This window comes from Jaculus jaculus, chromosome 3, assembly GCF_020740685.1.
Source record: "Jaculus jaculus isolate mJacJac1 chromosome 3, mJacJac1.mat.Y.cur, whole genome shotgun sequence".
Lineage (NCBI taxonomy): Eukaryota > Metazoa > Chordata > Mammalia > Rodentia > Dipodidae > Jaculus > Jaculus jaculus.
The window spans coordinates 151,163,104-151,190,968 of NC_059104.1; the positions used below are offsets into that span (position 1 = coordinate 151,163,104).

Sequence of the window (27,865 nt, forward strand, 5' to 3'; positions counted from 1 at the left end):
AAGGGCTGGACAGTTCTTAGAACTTTCACAACAAAGCAGTGCTGAGCAGCACATCTTTCCCAAAGCAGAGGAAGCCTTGACTTTTCTGTTCCCTTCTCCCTTTCCTAAGGGCTCGACTGTCAGCAGCTCAGAGCATCTAAAGCATGCTCCTGTCACACCCGAGAGGAAGCCTTGAGCCTCCGAGTGAGCACAGCCCCTGGGGCTGAACGACTGACCTTGAGTGTTGCGCAAGCTGTGTAGCACACGTTGGGCAGGATTTCGATAGGTTCTTTGAACATGACCCTGAATGTGTTAGCAGTCCCATCACAACTAAATCCAGTATCATTTTGTCCCAGGGTTTGTTTCTTCTCATATTCAATGATCTGTCATTTTTAAGAGAGAAATTCCATTTAGGTTAAACTGAAGCAAGTTTTATAAAAAATATGAAGCCCTTTGAAACTGCAGAGTACTCATTTTCTGTGTTGAATTTTTCTCTAGGTATCTCAAATTACCAAAGATGGATGCAAAGTATACTGTCAGAAAATGGCTGTGTAGCATGCATCACAGTAAGGATGTCAAGTGACTGTGTCTTGGCTACAGAAGAGGAGGGACTTCCATATAGGATGCGCAGTTTAGTGTGTGGGCTTTAGAATATGTAGGTCTTAGAAGTCTGAGGGAAATTTATTTTTTCTCCTTCCTAGCCTATGTCTTATTCATAGGAAAATCCCCCCCCCCCCCCGCCCCAGCCTTTCCGGTTTCAATGTTATTTACTGAAATTACAATGGCTTTTTAAAAATATTTTATTTTTTTTTTATTTATTTGCGAGAGAGGGGGAAGGGAGGGGGAAAGAGAGAATGGGCATGCCAGGGTCTGCAGCCTCACTGCAAATGAACTCCAGATACATGTATCACCTCGTGTTTTTGGCTTATGTGAGTCCTGGGGAATCAAACCTAGGTCCTTTGGCTTTGCAGGCATGTGCCTTAACTGCTAAGCCATCTCTCCAGGCCTGAAATTATAATGGCTTTAAGTGCATTGTCATGTTTGCAAATGTCTTTCAGTTTAGTTCTATCATCTGTGCAAAGTGCTGTGCAGGGACACTGACGGCATGCTCCAAGAGTATGCAGACATGCGGACAGTGCTGTTCACTGTGCAGATGAGAGGGAAAGAACTGAGAGGAGAAACACTGTCTGTTAAGGAGGGGGGAAGCTTCAGAGATGAGAGTTTGAAAAGCAAGAGTCAGAGCTTCCCAAGTTATAAGAGAGAGGGTTTCCATGTGTGGGCAGCTCTGGCTTCACAAGCCTCCCTTTCTTCAGCAAACACTCCAGGAAACAGTAGTAGTGAGATAGGAAAAAGCCACCTATGTCGCAAAAGGTCAGGACAGTGGTTCTTCTGTGAGGGAGAGTTGGGAAAACCACAAGAGGTTCTATAAGTTGTTCCTTGACCAGGCACTGATTACAGTGATGTTACAAATCATGAAAGCTGAGCCGTATGTAATGCTTATGAATACGAAATATATACATCTGTTCATTTTCAAAAAAGAGGTCATTCACTTATCTCCTATAAAATATAGATGAAAATCCCTCAAAAATACCAAAGCAGGGGCTTGAGAGATGGTTGAGGAGTTAAAGGCACTTGCTTGCAAAACCTGATGTCACATTCATCTGGAGTCCATTTGCAGCAGCAGGAGGCCCTGGCACACCCATACTAACCCTGTCTCTCTCAAATAAATGAATAATTTTTTTTTTAAATACTAAAGCACTGAACAACAAAACAAGGTGTCATTAATAGCATATGAATTTATTTTCAACACCTCCTTGTTGCCATTACCCCAGTACTGTTGTCCCATGGGGCTAAAGGAGTTGAGACAGAACAACGGGGTCTTTGAAGAAACTAACTGCAGTGACAGGAACATGCCGACTTTCCTTATTGGTCCTCAGAGCTAGTGGCAGTGGATGTGGTTGCTTACAAAACCTTCCAAACCAACACGTCCTCCTTGCTATTGTGTAACAGGGCTCTGGCTCTTTCATCTGAGATTCAAACTGAGCCGACGCAGTGGAGGAGGAGGCACATCTCCACAAAATAAGTGCATGTAGGTGTTGCACTCATGAACTGTCACAGCTCCTACCCGCCTCTTAAAAATACTATCAATTTTTCCTTCCATCACATGCCTCTGGGGTAAGTTCCTAGGGTGGGCCTTAAGGAAAAGCCCACTAAGTGCTTGTAATAAAACTTGCCAGTCCCAAGGAAGCATAATCAGCATGTCAGGGGCTGTAGCTACTTAGTTGTTAGATACTTGGTATTGAGATGTTTCCCACAAATATGGGTCTTTATGCAGCCGAGTTAAAGCAAATATAATGATTTAGAGTCAGACAGGCTTTGGATGGCCCTCATGGTGTATTTCTAAAGATTGTAAAATATTAGTCAACACTTGGAAATATTTCACATGAAATCTGGCTTCTTGGGCTCCTTGGGCACTCATTTCCACATTGCAGCTATTGGCAGGAGTTAACTAATGACTTGACAATGTGTTCAACATCCTAACCATCAGGGAAATGACAATTAAAACCACTCAAATAGGTATCATCTCACCCCAGTCAGAAAAGTTATCAAGAAAACTGACAACGGGGAACTGTGGAAATGGCTTAGTGGTTAAAGGTGCTTACTTGCAAAGCCTGCTATCTCTGGTTCAATTTTCCAGCACCTACTTAAAGCCATATGAGCATCTGTTTGCAGCTGCAAGAGACCCTGGCACCCCACCACAAACACACCCTACCTCTACCTCCTGAGGGCTGATATTAAAGGTGTTTTATGAAGCTGGAGAAATGGCTTAGTGGTTAAGGCACTTGCCTGTAAAGCCAAAGGACCCAGGTTAAATTCCCCAGTACCCATATAAGCCAGATGGACAAGGTGGTGCATGCAGTGGCTGGAGGCATCAGAGTGTTCATTCTCTTTCTTTCTCTCAAATAAATAGATAAAAAAAAAAAACCAAAACATCTTTTAAAGGCGTTTGTCACCAACACCTGACTCTCCCCCCCCCACCCTTTTTTGCCCCTTCCACTTAAAAAAAAATACTTCAGGGCTGGAGAAATGGCTTAGTAGTTAAGGTGCTTACAGATACATAAATGAAAATATTAAAAAATTTAATAGATGTGTTCTCAAAAGAAATTTTACTATTAGGATATGCTATTCAAAGAAGAGAAAACCCTAGATTATTAGGAAGAATGGAGCAGGGACTGGAGAGATGGCTCAGCAGTTGAGGTGCTTGTCTGCAAAGCCTACGGACCAGGTTCGATTCCCTGGTACCCATATAAAACCAGATGCACAAGGTGGCACATGTATCTGGAGCTCATTTGCAATGGCTGAAGGCCTTGTCATGACCATCATCTCTCTCTCTCTCTCTCTCTTTTTCAAATAAAAATAAATTTAAAAATATTTAAAAAAAAGAATGGAGCAGAAGAGGTGTTTAATTTTCTTTCAGATTAGATACGTATGCCCTATCTGAAAGAGCTGAGGTCGAGCAAACCTAAAGAACAAGGCAGGCTGGGAGTGGTGGTCACACACACCTGCAACCCCAGCAGTGGGGAGGCAGAATAGGAGGATGACAAGTTTAATACCAACCTGGACTACATAATGACTTCAAGGCCTGATAAGGCTACCAGGCAAGACTGGCCTCAAATTGAAAACAAAAGAGGCAGCACCTGGTCAGATATTCTTGCGTCAACAAAGTGCTCATTGTAGTCCTGAGTGAGAGTTTTGGTACCTTTTAGGTATTGAATCAAAGTACCACACAAAGGGCAGAGGACATTTTAAGGCAATGTAATAAGAGGTGTTTCCAGGTATAAAACAAGAGTTCCTGGTATAGATTGTTTTTAAAACAACCAGAGAACAGAAATCTCCATGCTTAAAATGCTATTGATTGACTTTTTCTGATCCATCAGATATTTTGGACTTGTCAACACATTATTTCACTGTATAATTACTGTTATATTTCCAGATGACAAATAATGGAGGAAAAGCATACCTGTATATTCACTTGATAATCCGTGGGACCATGAATAGATCCATATAAGCCAAATCCAACTACAGAGATTCTTCTGTTAACTGTGAACCTGAGAGAAAGGAGCCAGTTACAAAACCATGCAGACACTTCCTGAAGTGTTTTTATTCAGAAGAGTACAGCTTTTCCAAAGTATTACCTACAATATCTAATTTATTTATAAAAAGGAAAGTTGTCACAAATGACACCTTTAAAACTATCACCTTGTTTGCTTATAAAATTTCCTAGAGTAAATGAACTCAAAGGACCCTAAGTACAACTCATTTTGTGTACTGTAAACGGAATCTAACCTGAACAGTTTTGTTACAATGGTAATTTCTATGCTGTATTAATCTAAATCTCTTTGAACATGCTAGCTATTAAGACCAAAGTCTAGTATCCCAAACTGGGATAATCTATCAGTTCAATAAATACTTTTTGAGGTCCTGTCATACTTAGATACTGAATTTGGCTGGTAGGAAAACATGGTTAACATGATAGTGTTCTTATCTACATTTCTTATAGCCTAACAGTTGACACTATCAAAGAACAAGACGAGAATAAATAATAAGTTGAAGTAAAAGATTTGAAGGAAGAAGTCTGGTAGATGGCTAGAAATAGGATCTAATTCACACTTGTTGATTTGAAGAAAGGTTCCATAAGAGAATTAACAGGTTCACTTTGGTCATAACAGATAAGACACACTGATTTATTTTATATATAACATTAAATACACAGGCAACTTAAAAGACTGTATAATCACAGATAATATGTGATGAAGACAAGTAATTCTCAACATTTTCCATCACAATTTCAATGCTTCCATTGGCATACCATCACAACTTTTTTTTTTATTTGAGAGTGACAGAGAGAGAAAGAGAGAGAAAGAGTGAGAGAGAGTGGGCGTGCCAGGGCTTCCACCACTGCAAACGAACTCCAGATGCGTGCGCCTCCTGGTACATCTGGCTAATGTGAGTCCTGGGGAATTGAGCCTCAAACCGGGGTCCTTAGGCTTCACAGGCAAGCGCTTAACCGCTAAGCCATCTCTCCAGCCCCCATCACAACTTTTAAGTACCTTCTTACATACCAGGCCATGAATTTCAGTTCTTATGTGACTCACTTCCTTTAAATACCACAGAAGTCCTATTGCTATTTCCCATCCTGATTTTTTATAGTTAAGAAATAAGCTTTAGCCAGATGTGATGGCATGTATCCATGGTTCAAGTTCCTCAGGAGGCTAAGGCAGGAAGGTAACTTAAGATCACAAATTCAAGGTCAGATTGAACAACACAGAAAAAGACAAGGAAGGGGAGAGAGGGGAAGGAAGAAAAGAAGGGAGGCTAGAATGCAGGAAAGAAAGGAGGAAGCGTGGGAAGGAAGAAACAAGCAAACTGTAGTTTAGAGAAATGGTATTGCCTAGTTTGAACCTGGAACACAATTTTTGCTCCCCTTGGATCACAAGCCCATGCTCTGATTGGGGATGCATTCAAGGGTACAGAGCTGGCACGCACAAAGCCTGGATTTTACTCCAATACCAAGGGTGGGGGGGAAGCCCACTCCTAACACTACCATGGTGTGCTCTATACCCGTATGGTAAGAGTAAGACTACCCTATCAAAAGAAAAATCAGAAAATGGCATGTACTCGATTATAGTGTGCTTAGCATGTTAAGGCCCTAGATTCAATCCTTAGCACAAAAGAAAAAAAATCAGAAGATACAACTAAATGTGAAACAAATTAAGGCATCCATAAGTCCAAAGTTTACTTATATCACATTTTTTCTATGAAATATATGCATTAGAAATCAGCATGAGAACATTCTTTAAATCTCTTCTTCATGTAAAATAGCAGAAAGTTAACAGCTGATTCACCAATCCTTTGTTTGACAGTCTAGGTTATTTTTTGTTTTGTTTTTTTTAAATTTTTTTTATTTATTCATTTTTGTTGCTGTTTTCGAGGTAGGATCTCACTCTAGCTCAGACTGACCTGGAATTCACTATGTAGTCTCAGGATGGCCTTGAACTCACAATCCTACCTCTGCCTCCCAAGTGCTGGGTTCAAAGGCGTGCACATCCACGCCTGGCTTTCAGTTTTTAATTATATGACAATGCATGAGTTGGACCAAGTTTGTCTTATAAAAAGTCTTTGCTGTTTCCTTTGAATAAATTACCAGAAATAGAACTGTTGTTAAAAATGAAAGGCACATTCTCAGGCACTGTAAGATTTACCAAACTGCTTCACAGAAATGTAGCACTTTACACTCCATGAAGATAAAGGCCATTTTTATCTTACTCTTATCAACCACTGAGTAATTTCCTTTTGCCTTTCAGAAGCCAATGATTGACAAATTCTATTTATACCTGCTTACACAGGAGGTAAAGCTCTTGCTCATATGCTGTCTACTGGATTTTCTTTTTAATGGTCTTTGAACATTTTTCTTTACCAGTGTACCTGTTTTTAAAGTAGATTTGAAAGAGCACTTTATATAGATCATGGTTATTTAATGGTACAATGGCAATACCTGTTACAAAAAGTTTCAAATTTGTCACTTATCTTTTAACTTCATGGTGATTTTGGACAGGAAATGCTTAATTATTTATTACTCCAAGTTCAGAGAGGCCTATACCATCTGATGTTCCAGCACTTTCATGGTTTCAGTTGTGTTTAATGGTAAGATTTTAATTTCTATGAATACTGGCACATGGTACACTTCCCAGTGGTTAGTCAATCCTTCCCTCTGTCACTCTAAATGCTCGTCTATGTTAGAGTGGTTTCTGACCTCTAGTGTGCTCCATATGACAACACTAACTTCTTACTGATCCCTGACACTCTTTCATATTGAATCTGCACCACTCTTTTTAGAATTTATTCATCTATATTAGCTTTAAAATGATTTTTCCAGGCTACTCCTTCTATCAAGAACATGTAACTTCTGAAAGGAGTTGCCTAAAATATACAGGTTCATTGGAAGACACCATCCCTACCTAAGTGTGGTTCAAGCTGAGACTCTCTAGGTCTCCAGAGTGCCACTACTTTATGATACCTGTTACTCTTGCAAATGGGCCTATTCACAGTGTCGCAGCGGCAGTCCACAAAGTATCGTGTGATCTACTACAACATAATATGTATAGCACTTAAGATGTTTTATGTACTTAATCACTCCATTTTTCCATTTATAACTTTAATTTTTTATTGTAGTGAACTTACATAAGAGCCACCATTTAAAATGTACAGGTGTGGAGCAATATATACACTGACATCACTGCACAACTGTCACCGCAATTTATGTCTTTAACTATGTTTTTGTAATAGCAAGAGATTCAAATATACCCTTTTAAGTAGCTACTGTTCTCTGTTATTAGTTATAATAATTTTTTGCCTGATCCTGAGGCTAAGACTGACTAGTTTTTCTGAAAGGAGACCTACCTCCAAGCAGTTGAGGATGCTAGAATTCCTGGGATGTACCTAACAAAGAATCCCAGTTAACCTCCAAGGGTCATGCTGGAATTCATGAAGGTGAAACATTTCTTTAACTACAAGTTAGGATCCGACTTACATTTCACTTGTAAGTCAAAAATGTTTAGTGCAACTTTGCACTGCCCCAATGACATTTGTAGGAAAGCTGAAATAGGAAGGCAGAGTTTCAACCTGCCTGGAAACATGATGATCTGACCACTAAAGTCTTCAGGTGAAAATGACTAGGTAAAACTCTGTAAGTAATGATTTTGGAGTTATAATAAGGTGTATATAACATGCCTATTCCTTGCAGTTGAAGCCATCTTGTCATGCAGATGTATGCATGTGCTTTATCGGGCTATTTTCATTTATCTTCTAGTGTCTTACTCAAAGTTTAAGTACTGAAGGGTTAATTTTATTATCAGTTACGTTTATTTCTGCATTACATTACAGCTAGAACATTTATTAAAAAAAACTGTAGTGGGCTGGGGAGATGACTCAGCAGTTAAAGGCACTTGCTTGAAAAACAAGCTGGTTGTGGGCTTGATACCTCAGTACCCACATAAAGCTAGATGTACAAAGTGGCATAAGTGTATGGAGCTTCTCTGCAGTGGCAAGAGGCATTGGTGTGCCCACAAGTAAGTAAATAAATTTGCTTAAGATTATATCATTGTTGAAACTCAGCAAAGACATGGGATACCCTAAACTTGAGTTTCAATAGTCTATTACTGTTAAAGTATTCTAGATTATTATTCTAATTATTATTCTTAACAGTTTCACCACACTCTTATCTATTAAAATTAATTATTTTCTTTTAGTAAATTACTGTGATGAGATATAATTCCCCCCATTCTTAACACTGAGCCCTTTTCCCAATCTCCAAATAAACTATTGTTTTTATAATTCAGTCTGTCAAGGTACTAGTATACTCAACATGCTAACATTGTATATAGATTTTTTTCTTCTCTATGGCAAAGTTGATCTAGAATATCATATATACTGTGTGAGAGAATGTATGTGCACACGTGCAGGCCAGAGGACAGCCTCTGGTATCAACCTTAAGAACACCATCCACCTTCTTTTCCAGACAGGTCTCTCTGACTTGTCTGATTCCTATATAAAAATTTACTTCTTTTAATAATTAACCACAAAGTATTTTCTTCTTCCAATTTTCAAGGAAACGATCTATTCCTTGAATGTGTGATTAAAAACTCACCTGTAAAAACCTTGTGAATGCACAGTTCTTTGATAACTTTAAATTCCTCCCATGGTAATTGGTCTACTCAGGCTTTCTTCTTCAGTCAATTTTGATAATTTATATTTGCCTATAAAATGATCCATTCCACCAAGTTGTTCAATTTATTAAGCACAGAGAAAACCCAGAATTAAAGTAAAAATCTCATATGATTATATCCCCATTTTGATTTCTAAATATGAATTTAAAAATTACTTTGCCAGAGGTTTGTTTAATTGCTATTTTAAGAAACCACCTTATGAATTTATCAGTTCTCCTATTTTAACTAATTTCTTCATTTACCTATTTAATTTCTCGTAGGGTTCTTTCTATACTCATTTTATAATTATTTGGAGTAAATGCTTAAGTCATTTGCTTCCACTCTTATTTAATGAGCAGTTAATTACTACTTTTTATAACACATCTGAACTTCTATAAATTTTTACCTGTAACATTCTCATTATGAATGGTTGGTTACTAGTCTACAAATGCACTTTAACTCAATATTTTTTGGGGGAAGGAAGGAATTTCAAGGTAAGGTCCCACTCTAGCCCAGGCTGACCTGGAATTCACACAGGGTGACCTTGAACTCTCAGCGATCCTCCCCTCTGCCTCCCAAGTGCTGGGGTTAAAGGTGTGTGCCACCATAGCTGGCTAACTCAAGATTTTTAACATGCCCCACTAAATACAAGTTCTACATAAATTGTTAGATTTCAGCTTTACACTAAAATGCTATTAAATAACTGGAAGTCCAAAAGGCCTGACTCATCAGCACTGGTACTCATTCTATTTCAAAATTTAATCTAAAAATGTAGAGTAGTGCAAAGGAAAATTCTTAAGCAAGATTACAAGTATGTTTTTCATGATTCGTTTTTTTTTTTTTTCCATTCAAAGCTTTTATAAATACCGGGTTATTCTCCATGCAACATCTATTCAAAGAAAAAAAACTTTATCTAAACTTAATAAGATTAAACTGGTTGAACTATGGCCTTAAACCATTAAAACTGATGCTCATCAACTGAGATCTAGAAGTTGGCTCAAAAGCATCATCATCCAAGTAAACATCATGTAACAGAAGACCCAACCCAATTCTGCCTTTTTTATTTTTCTAAGGTCACCCTCACTCATAGTCCGTTGAGGAGACCAGGATGTTTTAGTGACTTCTTGGCTTTTGTAATTCCCTTAAAAACAGAATTAAGCAAAATATAAAACAAAATGTTGGTTAATTCTTTATCACAATGTGAGGATAAAGGCCAACCACTAATTGCTACCTTCACAAACCCACTGAGCCCATACCCCGACAGGTACCTGATTCGATCACTTGTTCCACTGTAACCCCAGCGGCTCTCCACGTGCTGGAATCTATTGATGCAGCATTCTTTTCCTCTGAGGCAGCACCGGGGTCGGTCAATGTATTCCACTCGGGGTTTAGGATTGACGGTAAAATGAAGGAAGAGGTTTACCACTTCACGATCTGACAAAATTCCAGACTGAGCAGGACCTGTAGAAGTAAAAGTATCAACCTAGTAGATCTAACTTTAACATATATTTGCAAGCTTTTAAAAAATATCGTTTATTTTTTAGACAGAGAGAGAATTGGTATGCCAGGGTCTCAGCCACTGAAATACAACTCCAGACGCTGGTGCCACCTTGTGTGCATGTGCCACCTTGTGCTTGCCTCACCTCTGTACGTCTGGCTTATGTTGGATCTGGAGAGAGGTGGAACATGGGTCCTTAGGCTTCACAAACACACACTTAGCCACTAAGCCAACTCTCCAGCCCAAGCTATTTTTTTATTTGCAAGGAGAGAGCGATAGAGGAGAGACAGAGAGAATGGGTGCACCAGAGCCTCCAACTGCTGCTCACAGACTCTAGATGCATGCCCCACTTTGTGCATCTGGTGCTATGAGGGTACTGGGGAACTGAACTCAGGTCATTAGGCTCTGCAGACAAGTGCCTTAAACATTGAGCCATCTCTCCAGCCCTGTTTGTAGGCTTTAATCAACCTCATTTAGGTTAACCTAAGAGAATGTGTTAAAATCATTAAGTGAAGAGTTTAGATGAAACACTGATATACATGACGTCTGGGTTTTGTTATTTACTTACTTCCTGAGTACTACAGACTTCTACTTACAGCAAAGAGTCATTCTCTCTGCTGGAGAATGACCTCCAAGTATAGTCACTTACTGTGAACCTTCCATTCTCCACCTACTATCTGCCTAAAGTTATAATCTGAACAAAGGAACACATTTAGAGATGGAAAGAAATGGAATAGTACTTTACTTCTGAGGTGTAGAAGTTAGCAGAAGGCAAGTGCTAAGACTGGAAAAGCTTATGGAAATAGGGTACCATATATGGCACAAGTTTCCCATTCATTTTCTAATTAGAAGAAAAAAAATGCCTTAAACATCCAAAATTAACACGGTTCTCTCATAAAAGATGACAGGAGGTCCCTTCTAAGACAATAAAAGCAACTGAAATAAGAGACTTTTGAAACCAGAAATTTTATTTAGGAAGCCAGAGAAATATGCTTCAAATCTGAAGGCAAAATCCCAGCACTTGGGAGGCAGAGGTAGGAGGATTACCATGAGTTCAAGGCCACCCTGACACTACATAGTGAATTCCAGGTCAGCCTGAGCTTGAGTGAGACCCTACCTCAAAAAACAAAAAAAAAAAAAAAAAAAAAAAAAAAAAAACAAAAACCCGAAGGCAAGATAAAGATGCTTACAGATGAAAGGAGTTCAGAAAATTTTAATTTTTATTTATTTGAGAGAGAGAGAGAAGGAAGGGGAGGGGGAAAGGGAGAGAATGGGCCTCTAGCCACTACAAACGAACTCCAGAAGCATGCGCCTTTGCATTTGGTTTATGTGGGTTCTGGGGAATCAAACCTTGGTCTTTTGACTTTGCAGGCAAATGCCTTAACCACTAAGTCATCTCCCCAGCCCTAAATGATTTTTTAAAATAACACGAAGTGCTTGTCTTACAAGCATGAAAGCCTGTGTTTTATCCCCTAGGTCCCAAATAAAAATGCCAGGTGTGGTGAGACATGCCTATAATTCTGGGGCTGGGAATTTGAAGACATGAACATCTCTGGAGAACTCTATCTAATCATTCTAGCTGAAATAGTGAGATCCAGGCCAGTGAGAGACCCTGCCTCAAAAACAGCTGGATGATGTTCCTGGTGATGACATGTGAAATTGTCCTCTGGCCTCCACGTGCCCCAGCCACAACCAACACAAGCATGCATGCACACACTATACAAATTGCAAAATCGTTGTAAGACACAAGAACTAAGTAAGTAAAACCTATAATCAAAGAAAGGAAAGGAGAGCTGGGGTGTGACTCAGTGATAAAATGTGTTTGCCTAGCATGGATGAGGTTCTGGATGTCCTCAGCCACAAATCAAATAAAATAAAAAGCCGGGCATGGTGGCGTACACCTTTAATCCCAGCACTCGGGAGGCAGAGGTAGGAGGATCATGGTGAGTTTAAGGCCACCATGAGACTACATAGTAAATTCCAGGTCAGCCTGGGCTAGAATGAAACCCTACCTTGAAAAACACAAAAAATAAAAAAATAAAAAATAAAATAAAATACCTGGGCTGGAGAGATGGCTTAATAGTTAAGGCTTGCCTGCAAAGCCCCCAGTACTCACGGAAAGCCAGGTGCACAAAATGGCACATGCATCTGTTCATTTACAGTGGCTGGAGGTCCTGGTGAGCCCATTCTCTCTGTCTCTTCTCTTTTCTCTCTGATCACAAATAAATAAATATCAAAAAAATCTCTAAAGCCCTACTCAAATAAAAGGAGGAAATAATAAAAATATAGCAATAATATAGCAACTAACAAAATAGAAAGCATACTATCCAGAAGTTAGTTCTTAGATAAATAAAATTAACAGATTTCTAACTTCTGTATGAGGCCATTCTAATAATTTCATTACAAGGAAGGAAAATTAGTCTAATTTGCCATGAGATAGCCATAAAAATGCTAAAAACAAAACCAAAAAGTAAAACAAAATGAAACCCTATAAACTGAATCCAGGGATACATAGAAAAGACAATGCAAAATAAACCTACTTTGTGAAAGGAACCCAAGATGTTTCAATAGGAAAAGCAACTTCATTATACTTGTACTTCACCATATTAACAGAAAAATGGGACACTATTAAAAACAGAACAATAAAGCTGGGCACGGTGGCGCACGCCTTTAATGCCAGCACTCGGGAGGCAGAGGTAGGAGGATCGCTGAAAGTTCAAGGCCACCCTTAGACTACATAGTGAATTCCAGGTCAGCCTGAGCCAAAATGAGACCCTACCTCAAAAAACCAAAAAAAAAAAAAACAAAAAACAAACAAACAAAAAAAAAAACAAAACCAAAAAAACACCCAATAAAAGTAACTTCCTCTTCAAAAAGGTGAGAGAGCTAGGTATGGTGACATACACCATAAGATGTGGAGGCAAGAAATCAGGAGTTTAAGCTTATCCTAAACTACAAAGTTCAAGGCCAGACCATGCTAGCTGGAACTCAGTCTCAAAAGAAGCAGGTTAAGATTTAAAAAAAAAAAAAATTTATTTTTTTGATAAATGAAAAACAAAGCAAAATGCAAGATAGTGAATGTAAATCCAGTGATGTCAGAATTATTTCAGGTATAAATAAACCAATTAGACCAAATAAAAAGCAGTTTTGTTTTGTTTTGTCAGGTGTAGTGGCACACACCTTTAATTCCAACACTTAGGAGGCAGAGGTAGGAGGATGGTCATGAGTTGGAGGCCACCCTGAGACTACACAGTGAGTTTCAGGTCAGCCTGGCCTAGAGTGAAACCCTACCTCGAAAAGCAAAAAAAAAGTTATTGAGCTGGAGGAATGGCTCATTAGTAAAAAGATGCTGGCTTGCAAAGCCTGCCAGCCTGGGTTCAAATCCCCAGTACCTATGTAACACCAGATGCACAAAGTTGCACAGGTAGCTGGAGTTTGCAGTGGCTAGAGGCCTTGGCATGCCCATTCTCTCTCATATAAAAATATTTTTAAAATAAAAATGGATTTCAAAATATTGGTATGTTCCACATCTTTAATCAAAACTAGTATGAAATCATTATAAAAGCCTACTCTGGGCTGGAGAAATAGCTTAGCAGTTAAGGCACTTGCCTGCAAAGCCAAGGGATCCATGTTCAATTCCCCAGGACCTACATAAGCCAGATGCACAAGGTGGCACATGCTTCTGTAGTTTGTTTGCAGTGGCTGTATGCCCTGGCTTGCCCATTCTCTCTCTCCCCCTTTCTCTGTCTCTTTATCTCTCAAATAAACAAATAAAACTATTCTGCATGCTTACTAAAAAATAAAATATTATTTTAAATCAAATCTATAGTGATATATACTCTCATATATATATATGTGACTATATATAGTGATATATGTAGTCTCATACCTACTGACATAGCTAAAACTAAAATGGCTATGAAGTGCTAGTGAGATCGCTTAGAATAAGGCACTTGCCTGTAAAGCCTAAGGACCCAGGTTCAATTGCCGGGTACCAAGGTAAGCCAGCTGCACGAGGTGGTACATGCGTCTCAAGTTTGTCTGTATTGGCTACAGGCCCTGGCACACCCATTCTATCTGCTCCTTTCTCTCTCTCAAATATTTTTTGTTTGTTTTTGTTTTTAGTTTTTTCAAGGTAAGGTCTCACTGTAGCACAGGCTGACCTGGAATTCACTATGTTGTCTCAGGGTGGCTTTGAACTCATGGTGATCCTCCTACCTCTGCCTCCCGAGTGCTGGGATTAAAGGCGTGCACCACCACACCCCGCTCAAGTAAATATTTTTTAAAAATGGCTATGAAAACTGACAATTACATTATGTTGTATGTGAACAATGAGAATGGACTCTAAACTGTCTTAACCTTGTTATTCAATGTGGACTATTACAACCACTTTGGGAATCTGACAGGATCAACATATGCACTCTATGACTTCCAATAAAAATGTTTATACATCTATACCAAGTGACATGAACATGTGTTTTTGATGACATCTCAAGAAATTGGAATCAAAGTGTCCAACAACAGAAAAATAGAAAAATCATGTTACAACAGAACATTACAAAGCAACAAAAAAGAAAGGCTACCACCTCACACACCATATGGATATATCTACGAGACACAATGATAAAACAAGGAAGTAATACATATGAGAATTATAGTTTAAATACAGAAAAATAGGAGAAGGCAGAAAATTGTACACTTGGAAAGAGGTTTACTGACCTTGAGGGGCATGGCAATGGCATATATTTCTGGGACACATGGTCAAGTATTGGCCAAGTGTGTTAGCTTTATTTGCTTATTTTACTATATAGATGTTATATCCACATTTTAAAAGTTTATAAAAATTGAGAAAAAAAAACATGATTCAGCAAAGAAGAAAAACTGGTCTGCAGAGATGGCTTAAAGGCACTTGCATGCAAAGTCTGACAGCCCAAATTTGATTCCTTAGTGTCCATGTAATGCCAAATGCACCAAATGGCACATATATCTGGAGTTTTTGCAATGACAAGAGGCCTTGGCACACCCTTACTCTCTTTTTCATCTCTCAAATAAATAAAATTAAATTAAAATGCCAAGCTGGGTGTGGTGGCACACACCTTTAGTCCCAGTACTTGGGAGGCAGAGGTAGGAGGATCACCATGAGCTCAAGGCCACCCTAAGACTTCATAGTGAATTCCAGGTCTGCTTGGACTAGAGTGAAAACCAACCTCGGGGGGGGGGGGGGGGAATTAAAATGCCAAGGTGGGCATAGAGGTACACAGCTTTAATCCCAGTGCTGGGGTGGCAGAGGCAGGGAGGATCACCATGAGTTCAAGTCCACCCTGTGCTGCAGAGTGAGTTCCAGTTCAGCCTGGGCTAGAGTGAGACTAAAAAGACATAAATAATGTGAGGAAAAAATACAAATGGCCAATCAGCTTAACAAAACGTAAGACTTTTCTTTCTTTTAAGAAAGCTTCGTCATCATTTAAAAGTATGTAACAAGCTATGATGATAAAGGAACTGGTTATAATTGGTCATTACTGATCACACACTTGAGATTCAAAACTAGATCTTGTCTGATTTTAATCAGAAGTATCAGCCTTAAGAGTGAAAAAAAAAAACAAACCCAAAAAAACCTGCCCTTATAGCCTTGGAAAGGCACTACACCTCTTCCAGGGTCACTTATCTAACCTATAAAATGTGGATGTTATCTTGAAGGGCTTTTACAAGAATCAAGTGAAATTATACACATATACTCATTGTGTAATTGCCACTTCATAAGTCAAAGTGTCTTTGTCACTCCGGCCTAAGGGAGACTGGGAATGGTTTTGAAGCAGTTCAATTACAGCCTTACCTGCTGCAAACTCCTCTATGGTCATCAGTGGGAACCGGATCAAGGAAAGTGCTTTTCCTAGAACTTTCTGTTTGTTTCCAAAAGTCACAGGCAATTGTTGTCTCTGACATTCTGCTTCTGCCCAACGCACAACAGCTCCAAAAAGCCGACTTTCTCGGATACTAAGCGTGTCTCTTTCTAGAACTGCACAGAGTGTGTCTACAGATAAAATACAAAAATAAAGAGTATTTTTCTCTTTAACAAAGCCATATTGATAAACATGCTTTCAGCAGAAAACCAGGTTAGATACTATAGACTCTAGTATGAGATGAGATGCTGATTTAGAAGCTTCCTCCGTAAGAGAAGAATCAGGGTGAAACAACAGACTATTTCTGCAAGATAAGCAGCTGAAGAAGAAAGAAACCTAGGTGAGATCTCTGCAAGTCGGGAGCAGATGCCAAGTGGTATCCACTGGGATTAGCAGAAGTTGCCAGGGAAGTGCTCTCCCCTCCTAGACACAGTTGCCATGACAACAGAGAACTGGAGAGATTCTGACTAGGCTGCAGTGACATGATCATAGACTTGATACACTGATTACACTGTGGCAGCCAGAGTAGCAAAGGCCGCGGAGGTGGAGCAGCAGTGCAGGGAGGAAGTCCAAGGCTGAGAGTCTCCCCACGGTCCTGCGCTGAACAGCCTGAGAAGGAATCATCCTGCCATGCCTGTGTGAGCGACAATACCAGGGCGACTGGAAAGTGCATGCTGAACGTGATGTAGTTTTCAGCTAGACATAGCTAGGAAGAGAGCACCCAGTGACCAAGGTACTCACAAGGGTGGCTAGACCTTCCACATCCCCTCAGGCATGTAGGAGTCTCAGACCTAAGAATTTTGGCAGAAAATAAGTCCCTATACAGAAATCCCTCTCAGCAAGGACATCAAGGACATGTAACTTCACTTATTTTTTAAAATATGCATTTATTTATATTATTTGTTAGAGAGAGAGAGAAAGTTAGGGAGGCAGGGTGGGAGGAAAGGAGGAAGGGTGAGAGAATGGGCACATCAAGGCCTCTAGTCACTGCAAACAAACTGTAGATGCATGTGCCACTTTGTGCATCTGGCTTTGCGTGGGTACTGGGGAGTTGAACATGGGTCCTTTGGCTTGCCAGCAAGCGCCTTACCTACTAGGCCATCTCTCTAGTCCAACTTCACCTATTTGAATTACTAAGACTAACAGCCTTCCCCTCTACCTGCAGACTGCTACAAAACAGACCAGGAGGGAGAAAGCACATTCATCCCAACTAAGAAATACTGAGTGTGGGCTGGAGGGATGGTTTAGCCATTAAGGTGTTTGCCTGCAAAGCCAAAGGACCCAGGTTGGATTCCCCATGTTAGCATGCCTGGAGTTCGTTTGCAGTGGCTTGAGACCCTGGCATGCCCATTCTCTCTCTCTCTCCCTGTTTCTCTGTCAAATAAATAAATAAATAAAAATTTAAAAAATTTAAAAATAAATACTGAGCAAAGATCCAGTTTACCACTTCCTTACATGAATGTTTGGACATAGTGCTAGGCACCATTCTATGCACAGATGTATTACTGAACAGAAAGTTAAAAATTATTGCCATCATGGAGCTTAAATTCTATTGGGGAGAAAGAGCTTGAAGAGAAATAAGTAAGTTATAATATATTAGATGACACCTGTGGATAAAAATAGCAGAATAGGGAGCCAGAAGTGCTGCTTAAAGTAAGATGATCTGCAGAAGTGTCATGTTCCAAGGCTTGCATGAGACAAAGGAGTACACCAAACACACACTTTAGAGAAATGATTCCAGAACCAACCCTGTGAATGCTCCCATGTGAAAGAATGTTTCATATGTTAGAGAAGCAGCAAGGAGACTGATGTAGCAGAGGAGTGAGAGGAACCATGGAGGGGGGTACATCATCACACAGCACTCCAGCTCATTTGTCCTGTACTCCAGGTAGAGAAACTACTGGAGGGTGACAGAATTGTTCGGGCTATTGTGGGTTTGTTTGGAGATTTTTTTTTTTTTTTTTAATTTGAGTCTTGGCTCATGCTGGCCTCAAACTTGCTATCCTCCTGCCTTAGTCTCCTGAGTGGTGGGATTACAGGTATGCACAGACACATCTAGCTATGGCTGTACTGAGAAAAAAGACTGTAGTGGAGCCAAAAGTAACAGTCCAGGCCAGAGATAACTGGTAGACCAGGATACTTCCTAACAGATTGGGCATGGCATATGATAAGAGTCAAGGACATGGTAAAGTAAGCCGAGGGATGTGGAAGGCATTAATTGACATGGGAAAGACTACAGGAGGAACAGGTGTTAAGATGGAGGAGAGATTCTTTATTTTAATCTGGGACATATTAACTATGAAACGCTTTGTGATATCCAAAATGCATATGCCAGCCTATACCTTAGATCTTTAGTCAGACTCCCTTTTCTCCTATCATAGACAAGATTAAATAAGTTTAGTCATTTTTGAGCACTTGCAGCCCAGAATGCAGTCAATTCAAAAGAAATAGGTTTTAGAGGCCAACACACTAGAACACATGATAAAATACAATCTAACAGCAACAAAGAAAAAAATGTATAAAAAGTAGACATACAGGACTGGAGAGATGGCTTAGGTTAAGGTGTGTGCCTGTGAAGCCTAATGACTCATGTTCAACTCTTCAGACCCCAGGAAAGCCAGACATACAAGTGATGGAAGGTGGCATATGCACACAAGATGGTGCACACATCTGGATTGCAGTGGCCAAAGGCTGTGGTGCACCAATCTCACTTTCTCTCTTGCATTCATGTGCACATAGAAAAAAAAAAAAAAGGCCATTCTAACCTGGCGTGGTGATGCATGCATTTAGTCCCAGCACACAGCAGGCAGAGGTAGTAGGATCACTGAGAGTTCAAGGCCACTCTTGAGACTACATAGTGAATTCCAGGTCAGCCTGGACTGGTGTGAGACCCTGCCTCAAAATACCAAAAGAAAGAAAGAAAAAATTAAAGCAGGGTGTGGTAGCACAAACCTTTAATCCTAGTCAGCCTGGAACTAGAGTGAGTTCCAGGTTAGCCTGCACTGGAGTAAGACCCTGCCTTGAAACATAAACCAAAACAACAACAGAAAAGCAATTAATGATTAACAGTCCCTAAATTAATCACTGTAAAAGTGTGTGGTGGTTTGATTCAGGTGCCACACCCCTCCCCCAATAAACTTAGGTGTTCTGAATGCTAGGTTCCCAGCTGATGGAGATTTGGGAATTAACGTGTCCTTGGGGCAGTGTATTTATTGTTGGGGCGGGCTTATGGGTGTTAATACCAGTGTCCCCTTGCTAGTGTTTGGCATACTCCTGTTGCTGTTGTCCATCTGATGCTGGCCAGGGGGTGATGTCCACCATCTGCTCATGCCATTGTTTTCCCTTGCCATCATAAACTTGCCCTTGAGTCTGTAAGTTAAAATAAACCTTTTTTCCCAAAAGCTGCTCTTGGTCAGGTGATTTCTGCCAGCAATGTGAACCTGACTGCAACAGGGTATAGTAATTTCAAGATATATCCTAAAACTGATCAGTTTTCACCAGTCCACTTCTACCTCATAGTCCAAGTTACTGTCATCCCTGGACTCAACATGCAGATGTGTATATCCATACATACACACCATACACAACTGCAAAAATAAAATATAAAAACAAAAAAATCTAGCAGTGTCTTTTTTCTTCCAGTATCTCTAATTCCTAAAGTTTAACAAGTACACTTTAGGCAAACTGCCTATGAGATGGAAATAAGATAGATGAATACACAGGTTTCCTATTGGCAGATGTGTTAAGAAATTATAGCTGAAGAGGCTAATACCATAAAAACACAACAGATTATGATACATAAACATAATACGATACTGGATGTTATTCAAATCAGCAAATATTTACCAAGTATCTACTCTGCTAGACACCCACACTTCACGATTCCCAGGCTCAAATGGCATGAATAATCTAAGAGCTATTTATAAAACAATTTCCAGGTGTAAGTCACTCAGACAAAGCCAGTATTATTTCACATGAGAGTAGATTGAAGAGCAACTGGAGCACAGACCAAGAATTAGGATTAGGCAATTCTTCACTAACAACACCCGAGCTCCTAGACCCCGCCCTTTAGTATAGTGCAAGCAGCATATATAAAGTCTTTCCACGTCATCAGGCAATAGACAGAAACACTCACAATGGAATGTTATAACAGAGGAACATACTCTGTGTCCTGGAAAAGGGTAGAGTGTTTAAGAACTGAGTCACTGCAATAGTATAAATTGAGTCAAGATGTTATTTTCTGAAAGGATCACTCTGGCTTACTGCATGAGAACTACACAAGGTGAGAAGGAGAGGCCTAATTCTAGAGACAGCTGGTCAACCTAAAGTGAACTGTTCTCTTTAACACTAGAGACACAGTGGTAAATATCACAAAGTCCCTTATCTTCAAGGAATTTATAGTGCAGGCGAGGAAAGCAGACAATAAACACACATATGAAAACACAAACATCAGGGCTGGGGAGATGGCTCAGAGGTTAAGGACACTTGCTTCTAGGCTCCAGGTTTAATTCCCCAGCCACCCACATGAATTGGCTCACCCATACACAAACATGCAAATAAATAGAAACTTTTTGTTTTTGTTTTTCGAGGTAGGGTATCACTCTAGCCCAGGCTGACGTAGAATTCACTCTGTAGTCTCAGGCTGGCCTCAAACTCATGGTGAGCTTCCTCCTACCTCTGCTCCTGAGTACTGGGATTAAAGGAGTGCGCCACCACACCCAGCTAATAAAAACAATTTTTCAAAAACATAAAAATCATTTTTTTGTTTTGTTTTTTGAGGTAGGGTCTCACTCTAGCCCATGCTGACCTGGAATTCACTATGTTGTCTCAGGGTGGCCTTGAACTCATGGCAATCCTCCTACCTCTGCCTCCCGAGTGGACTTTTCATAGTGGAAGACTAGAAATAAATTGGCCAACTGCTCATAGAACATGTAACTCTAGAACTAATTTGTTCTTTTTGCTTTGTGAAGCTGGACAGGAAGATCTTTGGTTTGTTTCTCATTGTCTGTTATATTTGTGTGTCTTTAGTAAGACTTCAGTGCAGCCCAGGCTATTTGCCACCTGCACATTACTCTGTGATGTTGAATTCTGAATTCCTTTACTGAAAGATCTGCTTTCAGATTTGCCCGCATATTTGAGTATATTATTTATAAATAATTTATGGATAGGAATTGAATGCTGTTTTTTGATTTTCTTCTTCCCTTTTTCAAAGGTACAGTAGTTAAAATAAAAGCAAAAAATTTCAGTATTGTGGGTTAGTGAACTTTTGCCATATAGAGAAAAGAGTTTAATATATTTTAAAGTGTTTTCTAAAAATGAATATAATTTTAAATATTATATTTAGTTGCATTTTGTTTTTGGTATAGTCATACTCAGGCTGATTTCAAAGTTCCTAATATTTTCAGAATTCAAAGTAAATTTGTTCCGCAAAAACAAAGAAACATAAAAATATCTAGATAAGACTTTCCGATAGCAATATGCAGGAGGAAATGGAACTGTTTACTTAAGTAGGTCTGAGACAACCTGATTCAGATTTCATGTAACCTCAGAGCTAAGGGCAAGAATAGGTATGCATACAAAGATTCACAGGAGGGCCGGAGAGATGGCTTAGCGGTTAAGCGCTTGCCTGTGAAGCCTAAGGACCCCAATTTGAGGCTCGATTCCCCAGGACCCACATTAGCCAGATGCACAAGGGGGCACATGAGTTTGGAGTTTGTTTGCAGTGGCTGGAGGCCCTGGCGCACCCATTCTCTTCCTCTCTCTCTCTCTCTCTCTCTCTCTCTCTCTCTCTCTCTCTCTGTTGCTCTCAAATAAGTAAATACAAATAAATGGAAATAAATTTAAAAAAAAAGACTCACAGGAAAAGGATTCCAACCAGAAAAGAGTAACAAATATAAAGGTCTAGAACATAAGTAATCTTTTTTTTTTTTAAATTTATTTATTTGAGAGTGACAGACACAGAGAGAAAGACAGATAGAGGGAGAGAGAGAGAATGGGCGCGCCACGGCTTCCAGCCTCCGCAAACGAACTCCAGACGCGTGCGCCCCCTTGTGCATCTGGCTAACGTGGGACCTGGGGAACCGAGCCTCGAACCGGGGTCCTTAGGCTTCACAGGCAAGCGCTTAACTGCTAAGCCATCTCTCCAGCCCTAGAACATAAGTAATCTTGACCAGTGTAAATGCAATAGGAACAAGGGGAGAACTATAGGCTGCCCAGCCTATTATAGCAGTGACTGCTGGTTGTTTACCAAACACGGTCTCTCAGGATGTGAGTACTCTGCATCTCTTAGCTCCCCTGGAAGTCAGGTGGGGTCTGGTGACTGAATTCTGGACCAAAGAAAAGGCCACAATAACAGTGTAATATCAGGGCCAGGAGTTTTGTTTTGTTTTGTTTCCCATCATGTATTTTAATATGTGGGTGTTTTTCCTGCCCACACTTTCTTTCATCTACCAGCAAGATACAGAAATTGACTATCAGAGGGAGCTACCTCCTAAGTATGCTGTTCCCTTGGACCATTCCATGAACAGAAAAATTAATGAACTTTTCTGCTTGAGCCAGTATGTACTTTGGGATCTATTTGCTGCCATAGCTAAGCCTAACTTGTTCTGATTAATCCAAGGCCTGATCATGCAGGGTCTTGTAAGCTTTGTAAAGAGTTTGGACTGTATTTAATTGCAATGGAAACAATGGCATTAACCTGATTTTTTAAAACTTTTTTTTGTTCATTTTTATTTATTTATTTGAGAGTAACAGAGAGAGAAAGAGAGAGAGATACAGATAGAGAGAGAGAGAATGGGCATGCCAGGGCTTCCAGCCACTGCAAACGAATTCCAGACACATGCGCCCCCTTGTGAATCTGGCTAATGTTGGTCCTGGAGAATCAAGCCTCGAACTGGGGTCCTTCAGCTTCACAGGCAAGCACTTAATTGCTAAGCCATTTCTCCAGCCCTAACCTGATTTTTAGAAAATTTATTTGCAAGTACAAAATGAGCACAGGTGCACAAGTACCTCACATCACTGCAAACAAACTCCAGACACATGTGCCATTTTGTGCACCTGGCTTTACATGAGTACTGGGGAATCAAACCTGGACCGACAAGCTCTGCAAACAAACACCTGGAATCACTGAGACGTCTTTTGCCCAGCATTTTTTATTTTTATTTATAAAGATCATTCTAGCTGTTGTGCAGGACTATATGGAGGTGAGGCTAGAATAGACTCTAGAGGTATCCAACTGAGAGAGAATAGCTGGCTGTAGATAGGTATTAGCAGCAGATGTGGTAAGAAATGGTCAGATGCAGGATATGGTTCCAAGGAGAATCATGGGCACTTGTTAAGATTGCATTGCATGTGGAGCACAAATGAAAACAGTCAATAATAACCTCTGGGTGCTTAGCTTAAGCAATCAGATTTGTGGTGGTGCCATTAATGAAGACTAAAGACAGGGTGGCGGGTGCACACCTTTAATCCCAGCACTTGGGAGGCAGAGTTAAAAGAATTGCTCTGAGTTCTAGGCCAGCCTGAGGTTACATAGTAAATAGTGAATTCCAGGTCAGCCTGTGCCCTGTGCTACAGTAAACCCTACCTCGGAAAAACCAAAAAAAAAAGAAAGAAAGAAAGAAAGAAAGAAAGACTAAAGAGAATCGTAAGAGCCGGGTGTGGTGCGCATGCCTTTAATCCCAACACTAGGGAGGCAGAGGCAGGATCACCGAGAGTTCGAGGCCACCCTGAGACTCCACAGTGAATTCCAGGTCAGCCTGAGCCAGAGTGAGACCCTACCTCGAAAAACCCAAAAAAAAAGAAAATCGTAAGAAGGGGATCTCTTTTGGCTGTTTTGTTTGGAATGACTACAAAATCTATAAACAAAAATGTCAAATAGACAAAGGAGCATATCAATTTGGAACCCAGAAGCTAGGAACCAAAGGTATACATGTTTTGGGTTTAGCCACAGGTCTGGATTAGTGTGCTCTCTCTCTCTCTGTCTCTCACACCCCGCCCCCCCCCTCCCCCGCCCCCGGATGCAGGGTCTCACTCTAGCCCAGGCTGACGTGGAATTCACCATGTAGTCTCAGGGTGGCCTCGAACTCTCAGTGATCCACCTACCTCTGCCTGCCGAGTGTGTAAGATTGAAGGTGTGCACCACCACTTCTGGCTGGATTAGCTCTCTTGTCCTCGAAAATAAACTTCAAATCCTGCACCTGGCACAATCTGCACTACTTCCCGGTTCTGCGCACGCTTCTTCACGTGGTGCCTCCAGCGCTCTTCTGCTCTGGCACCTGCACTCTCCAAGGGTTCCTTGTTCTTTGACATGGGCGTGTGCACAGAAGCGAGTGCCCGTGAGCGCGCGCTCGAAGGCCAGGCAGATGTTCAGTGTGGACCGCTATCACTTTTCGGCCTTATTTTCCTGAGACAGCGTCTTGTACTGAACCCGGAGATCACTGCTCTTTTTTGCAGTTAGAATGGCTCAGTGAGCCCTGCCCGGTGATCCTCCTGTCTTTACCCCCATCGCAGTGGGGTTACAAGTATGTGCAGCCACGTCCAGCTCTCTACATGATTGCTAGGGATCAAACTTGGGTCCTCATGCTTGGGTGACCAGCACTGTCGCCCGCCTGAGCCACAGCAAGCACCAACTGTCTTTCTTTTTGGTGCTGAGGATGAAACCCAGGGACGTACACATGCTAGGCCAGTGCTCTATCACCTGAGCCACAGCTCCAGCCCACGTGTCCATAATTTAAGCCTCATATCAGAACTTCTTCTACCAAGATTTTCCTAACACAACTCAAATTTCATTATTACTCAAAGTTTAATATCTCCATTTTGAGAAGTTACAAAGGAATTATGTTCCACCTATCTAATTTATTAATGTCATAAATCTTAATTTTCACATATTTTGTTCTTTAATGTCTCTAATGAGGTATTTCTTTACAAAGACAAATCACATTTTACCCTTATACTTATTTGCTCTAGTGCTCCAGCACGGTGCCATGGATGGTGAGCATACTAATCTTTTTGGCACCTTCTAAAAAGCAATGAAGTAAATTGGGACTTTTAGAATATTTTCACCAAAATGAAAGAAAGCAGAATGCTTAGAAAGTAGATTTTAATCATTTGGAAAAACAACTAATTTAAATGTTGTTCTCCAACACGGCTGACAAGTACCACTGTATTTAAAATGTACACGTTTCGTTCACCAGGAACTTACCGATGTCAATATCAGTAAACCCTTCTGCACTTATCGCATCCACCGTGCTTTTGTCTATTGTGTCTAGACAGAGACTAGCAAGCTGAGGTTCATCAAATAACCGAGCCTAAACATAAAGAGACAGTTATCTTACTTTCAGTTACTTCACCTTAAGGCTGTGCATATTCAAAGTTGGTATTATAAATAGAATTGCTAATTACGTAAAAACACCTTATATAACTATACTCGACATATTCTTCAAACTCTGCATTGTACAATTAGAAATGGAAAGTTAAGAATATAAAAGCTTTGCTCAATAATGAATTCATGTCACAAATGACAATTTTGGTACTTTTACATGCGTGTGCACACACGCATACACATTTATATATAACAGCCCAATTCTTGGGCATTATGTAATCGGATCCTTACCAAACCCTCTATATAAGGCAGACATCCCATCTCTACATGGAAAAACGAGGTTCAGCGATATGTACTGTTTTACTCAAGATTATAAAGTAAAAATACATCAGATTTTTCTTTCTTTTTGTTTTTTAGCATTTCCTGTCATGACTTGGGGGTGGGACAGGGCAGGGAGGGAAGAAAATACATAATAGCTCTGTGAACCTTAGCAACAATTAGGTCTAATATAGAAGAAAAACAAACCCACATGACAGAATGTTACACGATGGTGAATGATTTACAACAATATGGCTGAACCCCACAGACCTAATGATGAAGAAAAGAAGCCTGAGTACATACATAATGGACAAAAGCAAGCACGTGATTTCTATCCAAGCTAAGTTCAGCTTTAAGGAGTTGAAGCAGGGCTGGGGAAATGGGTCAGTGGTTAAGCACTTGCTCTGCAAGCATGAATATCCGAGTTAGGATCCAAGGTAAAAGCTGAGTGTGGCCTCACGTGCCTATGATCCTAGCGCCCAGAAGGTGGACACAGCAGAATCCTTGGGGATTGCTGGCTGTCTAGTCCATCCAAATCGGCGAGATGTAGGTTCAGGAAGAGGAAAGGTGGAGGGAAACATGATATCCACCTCTGCCCTCCACACATAAGCTTTTATTCTAGCCTAAAATCAGTTTGGTTTCTATTTAACAGCATAGACAAACATCAGTGCACAGAGATGCTCATGCAGGGCCATGCAAAAATCTGCTGAGAATTCTGCCAGTTAATTAACTGCACCAGAAATGACACCCATAGCTTGGCATATAATAGCTCTTATTTAATTTTACTTTAAAATTAAATGTATTCAATAATGCAGATAAAACTGAACAAATGCTCTCCTTATACATTGAGCTTGTTTAATTTGCTTTGTTAAACTGTTCATTTTAAATAATACAAATCAATAGAATATTATTTCCTTTAAAATTTATTTTGAATTCTAAATTTATAGAACAAAAAACTTTCACATATTCTTTACTTATCCAAAAGCCACCTATGACTTTGCCTCATTTACTTATTCTCTCTCCCTCCATACACATGCATGCATATGTGTACAGATCTACTTTTGGTAGAAGTAAGCCATTTGGAAGTAAGTTGCACACACTGTGGCCCTTTACCTTTGAGTTTCCTAATAATAAGGATGTTATCTTAGATACATTCTGCAATTAGCTTTGGCAAATTCAACATAAATATGATATTTACCTAATTTGTAGTCTGCATTCCAGTTTTATTATTTGACCCAGTAATGTATTTTTCCTTCTATTATAAGATCCATTCTAGAATCATAATCCATGCATTTTTATGTAAGAAAAATGTACATTTTAAAGAATGAAAGTCTTGTTTGAAGGTATTTTGACTGTCACACTCAACTGTATTTTCAGCTGGTATGGATGCAAAAAAGTAATCTTTCCTGCTGGGCATGGTAGCACACGCCTTTAATCCCAGCACTTGGGAGGCTGAGGTAGGAGGACCGCTGTGAGCTTGAGGCCACCCTGAGACTACATAGTGAATTCCAGGTCAGCCTGGGCTAGAGTGAGACCCTACCTTGAAAAAAACAAAACAAAACAATAATAATAACAAACAATCTTTACAACTAGGAAAAGTAACTTTTTATAAAAATTATTTTATTTCTGGTAGCAACTGTCAATGTCACAGGCAACATATAGCTTTCTGTTGGATTTACTGCTGCTGCTTGGAGTACAACTTACTTTAGCACTACTTCTGATATTACTTCACAGAAGTGGTCTCTATAAATCACGCAGGTAGAATAAACATGCTAGCATTATGTATGAGTGAACTTCCATAGGCTCAACTGAGAAGGCTCTCTTTAAAATCACTCTTATAACAGGAACTAGGAACTCAGATGACCCAGATAAAGTTTTAATCTAATACTGGTTCTTGGGCCAACAAAACACTGAAAAATTCCCCCCATCCCATGACATTGCTTAAATGACCCTTGCTAATCAAAGTGTGGCCCCAAAACACTAGTATCATCTGAAAGCCTATTAGAAATGCAGGCTCTCAGGCCCCAATCCCACGTTGACTAAACCAGAATTCAATGCATTTTAATTGCCAAAACTCATTTTA

At 40.0% G+C, this 27,865-nt stretch overlaps 1 protein-coding gene across 1 annotated transcript in view; it reads right to left on the reverse strand.

Annotated features, from left to right (window-relative positions):
• Positions 1-27,865, reverse strand: part of Btbd1 (BTB domain containing 1) — a 41,097-nt gene that overhangs the window by 1,932 nt on the left and 11,300 nt on the right. Inside the window, exons 3-7 of the mRNA XM_045146237.1 lie at positions 25,345-25,450; positions 16,076-16,273; positions 10,013-10,205; positions 4,001-4,088; positions 216-362 (exon numbers count right to left, since the gene is read on the reverse strand). Of these exons, the coding sequence (XP_045002172.1) occupies positions 216-362; positions 4,001-4,088; positions 10,013-10,205; positions 16,076-16,273; positions 25,345-25,450 (732 nt within the window). The remainder of the gene's footprint in view (positions 1-215; positions 363-4,000; positions 4,089-10,012; positions 10,206-16,075; positions 16,274-25,344; positions 25,451-27,865) is intronic.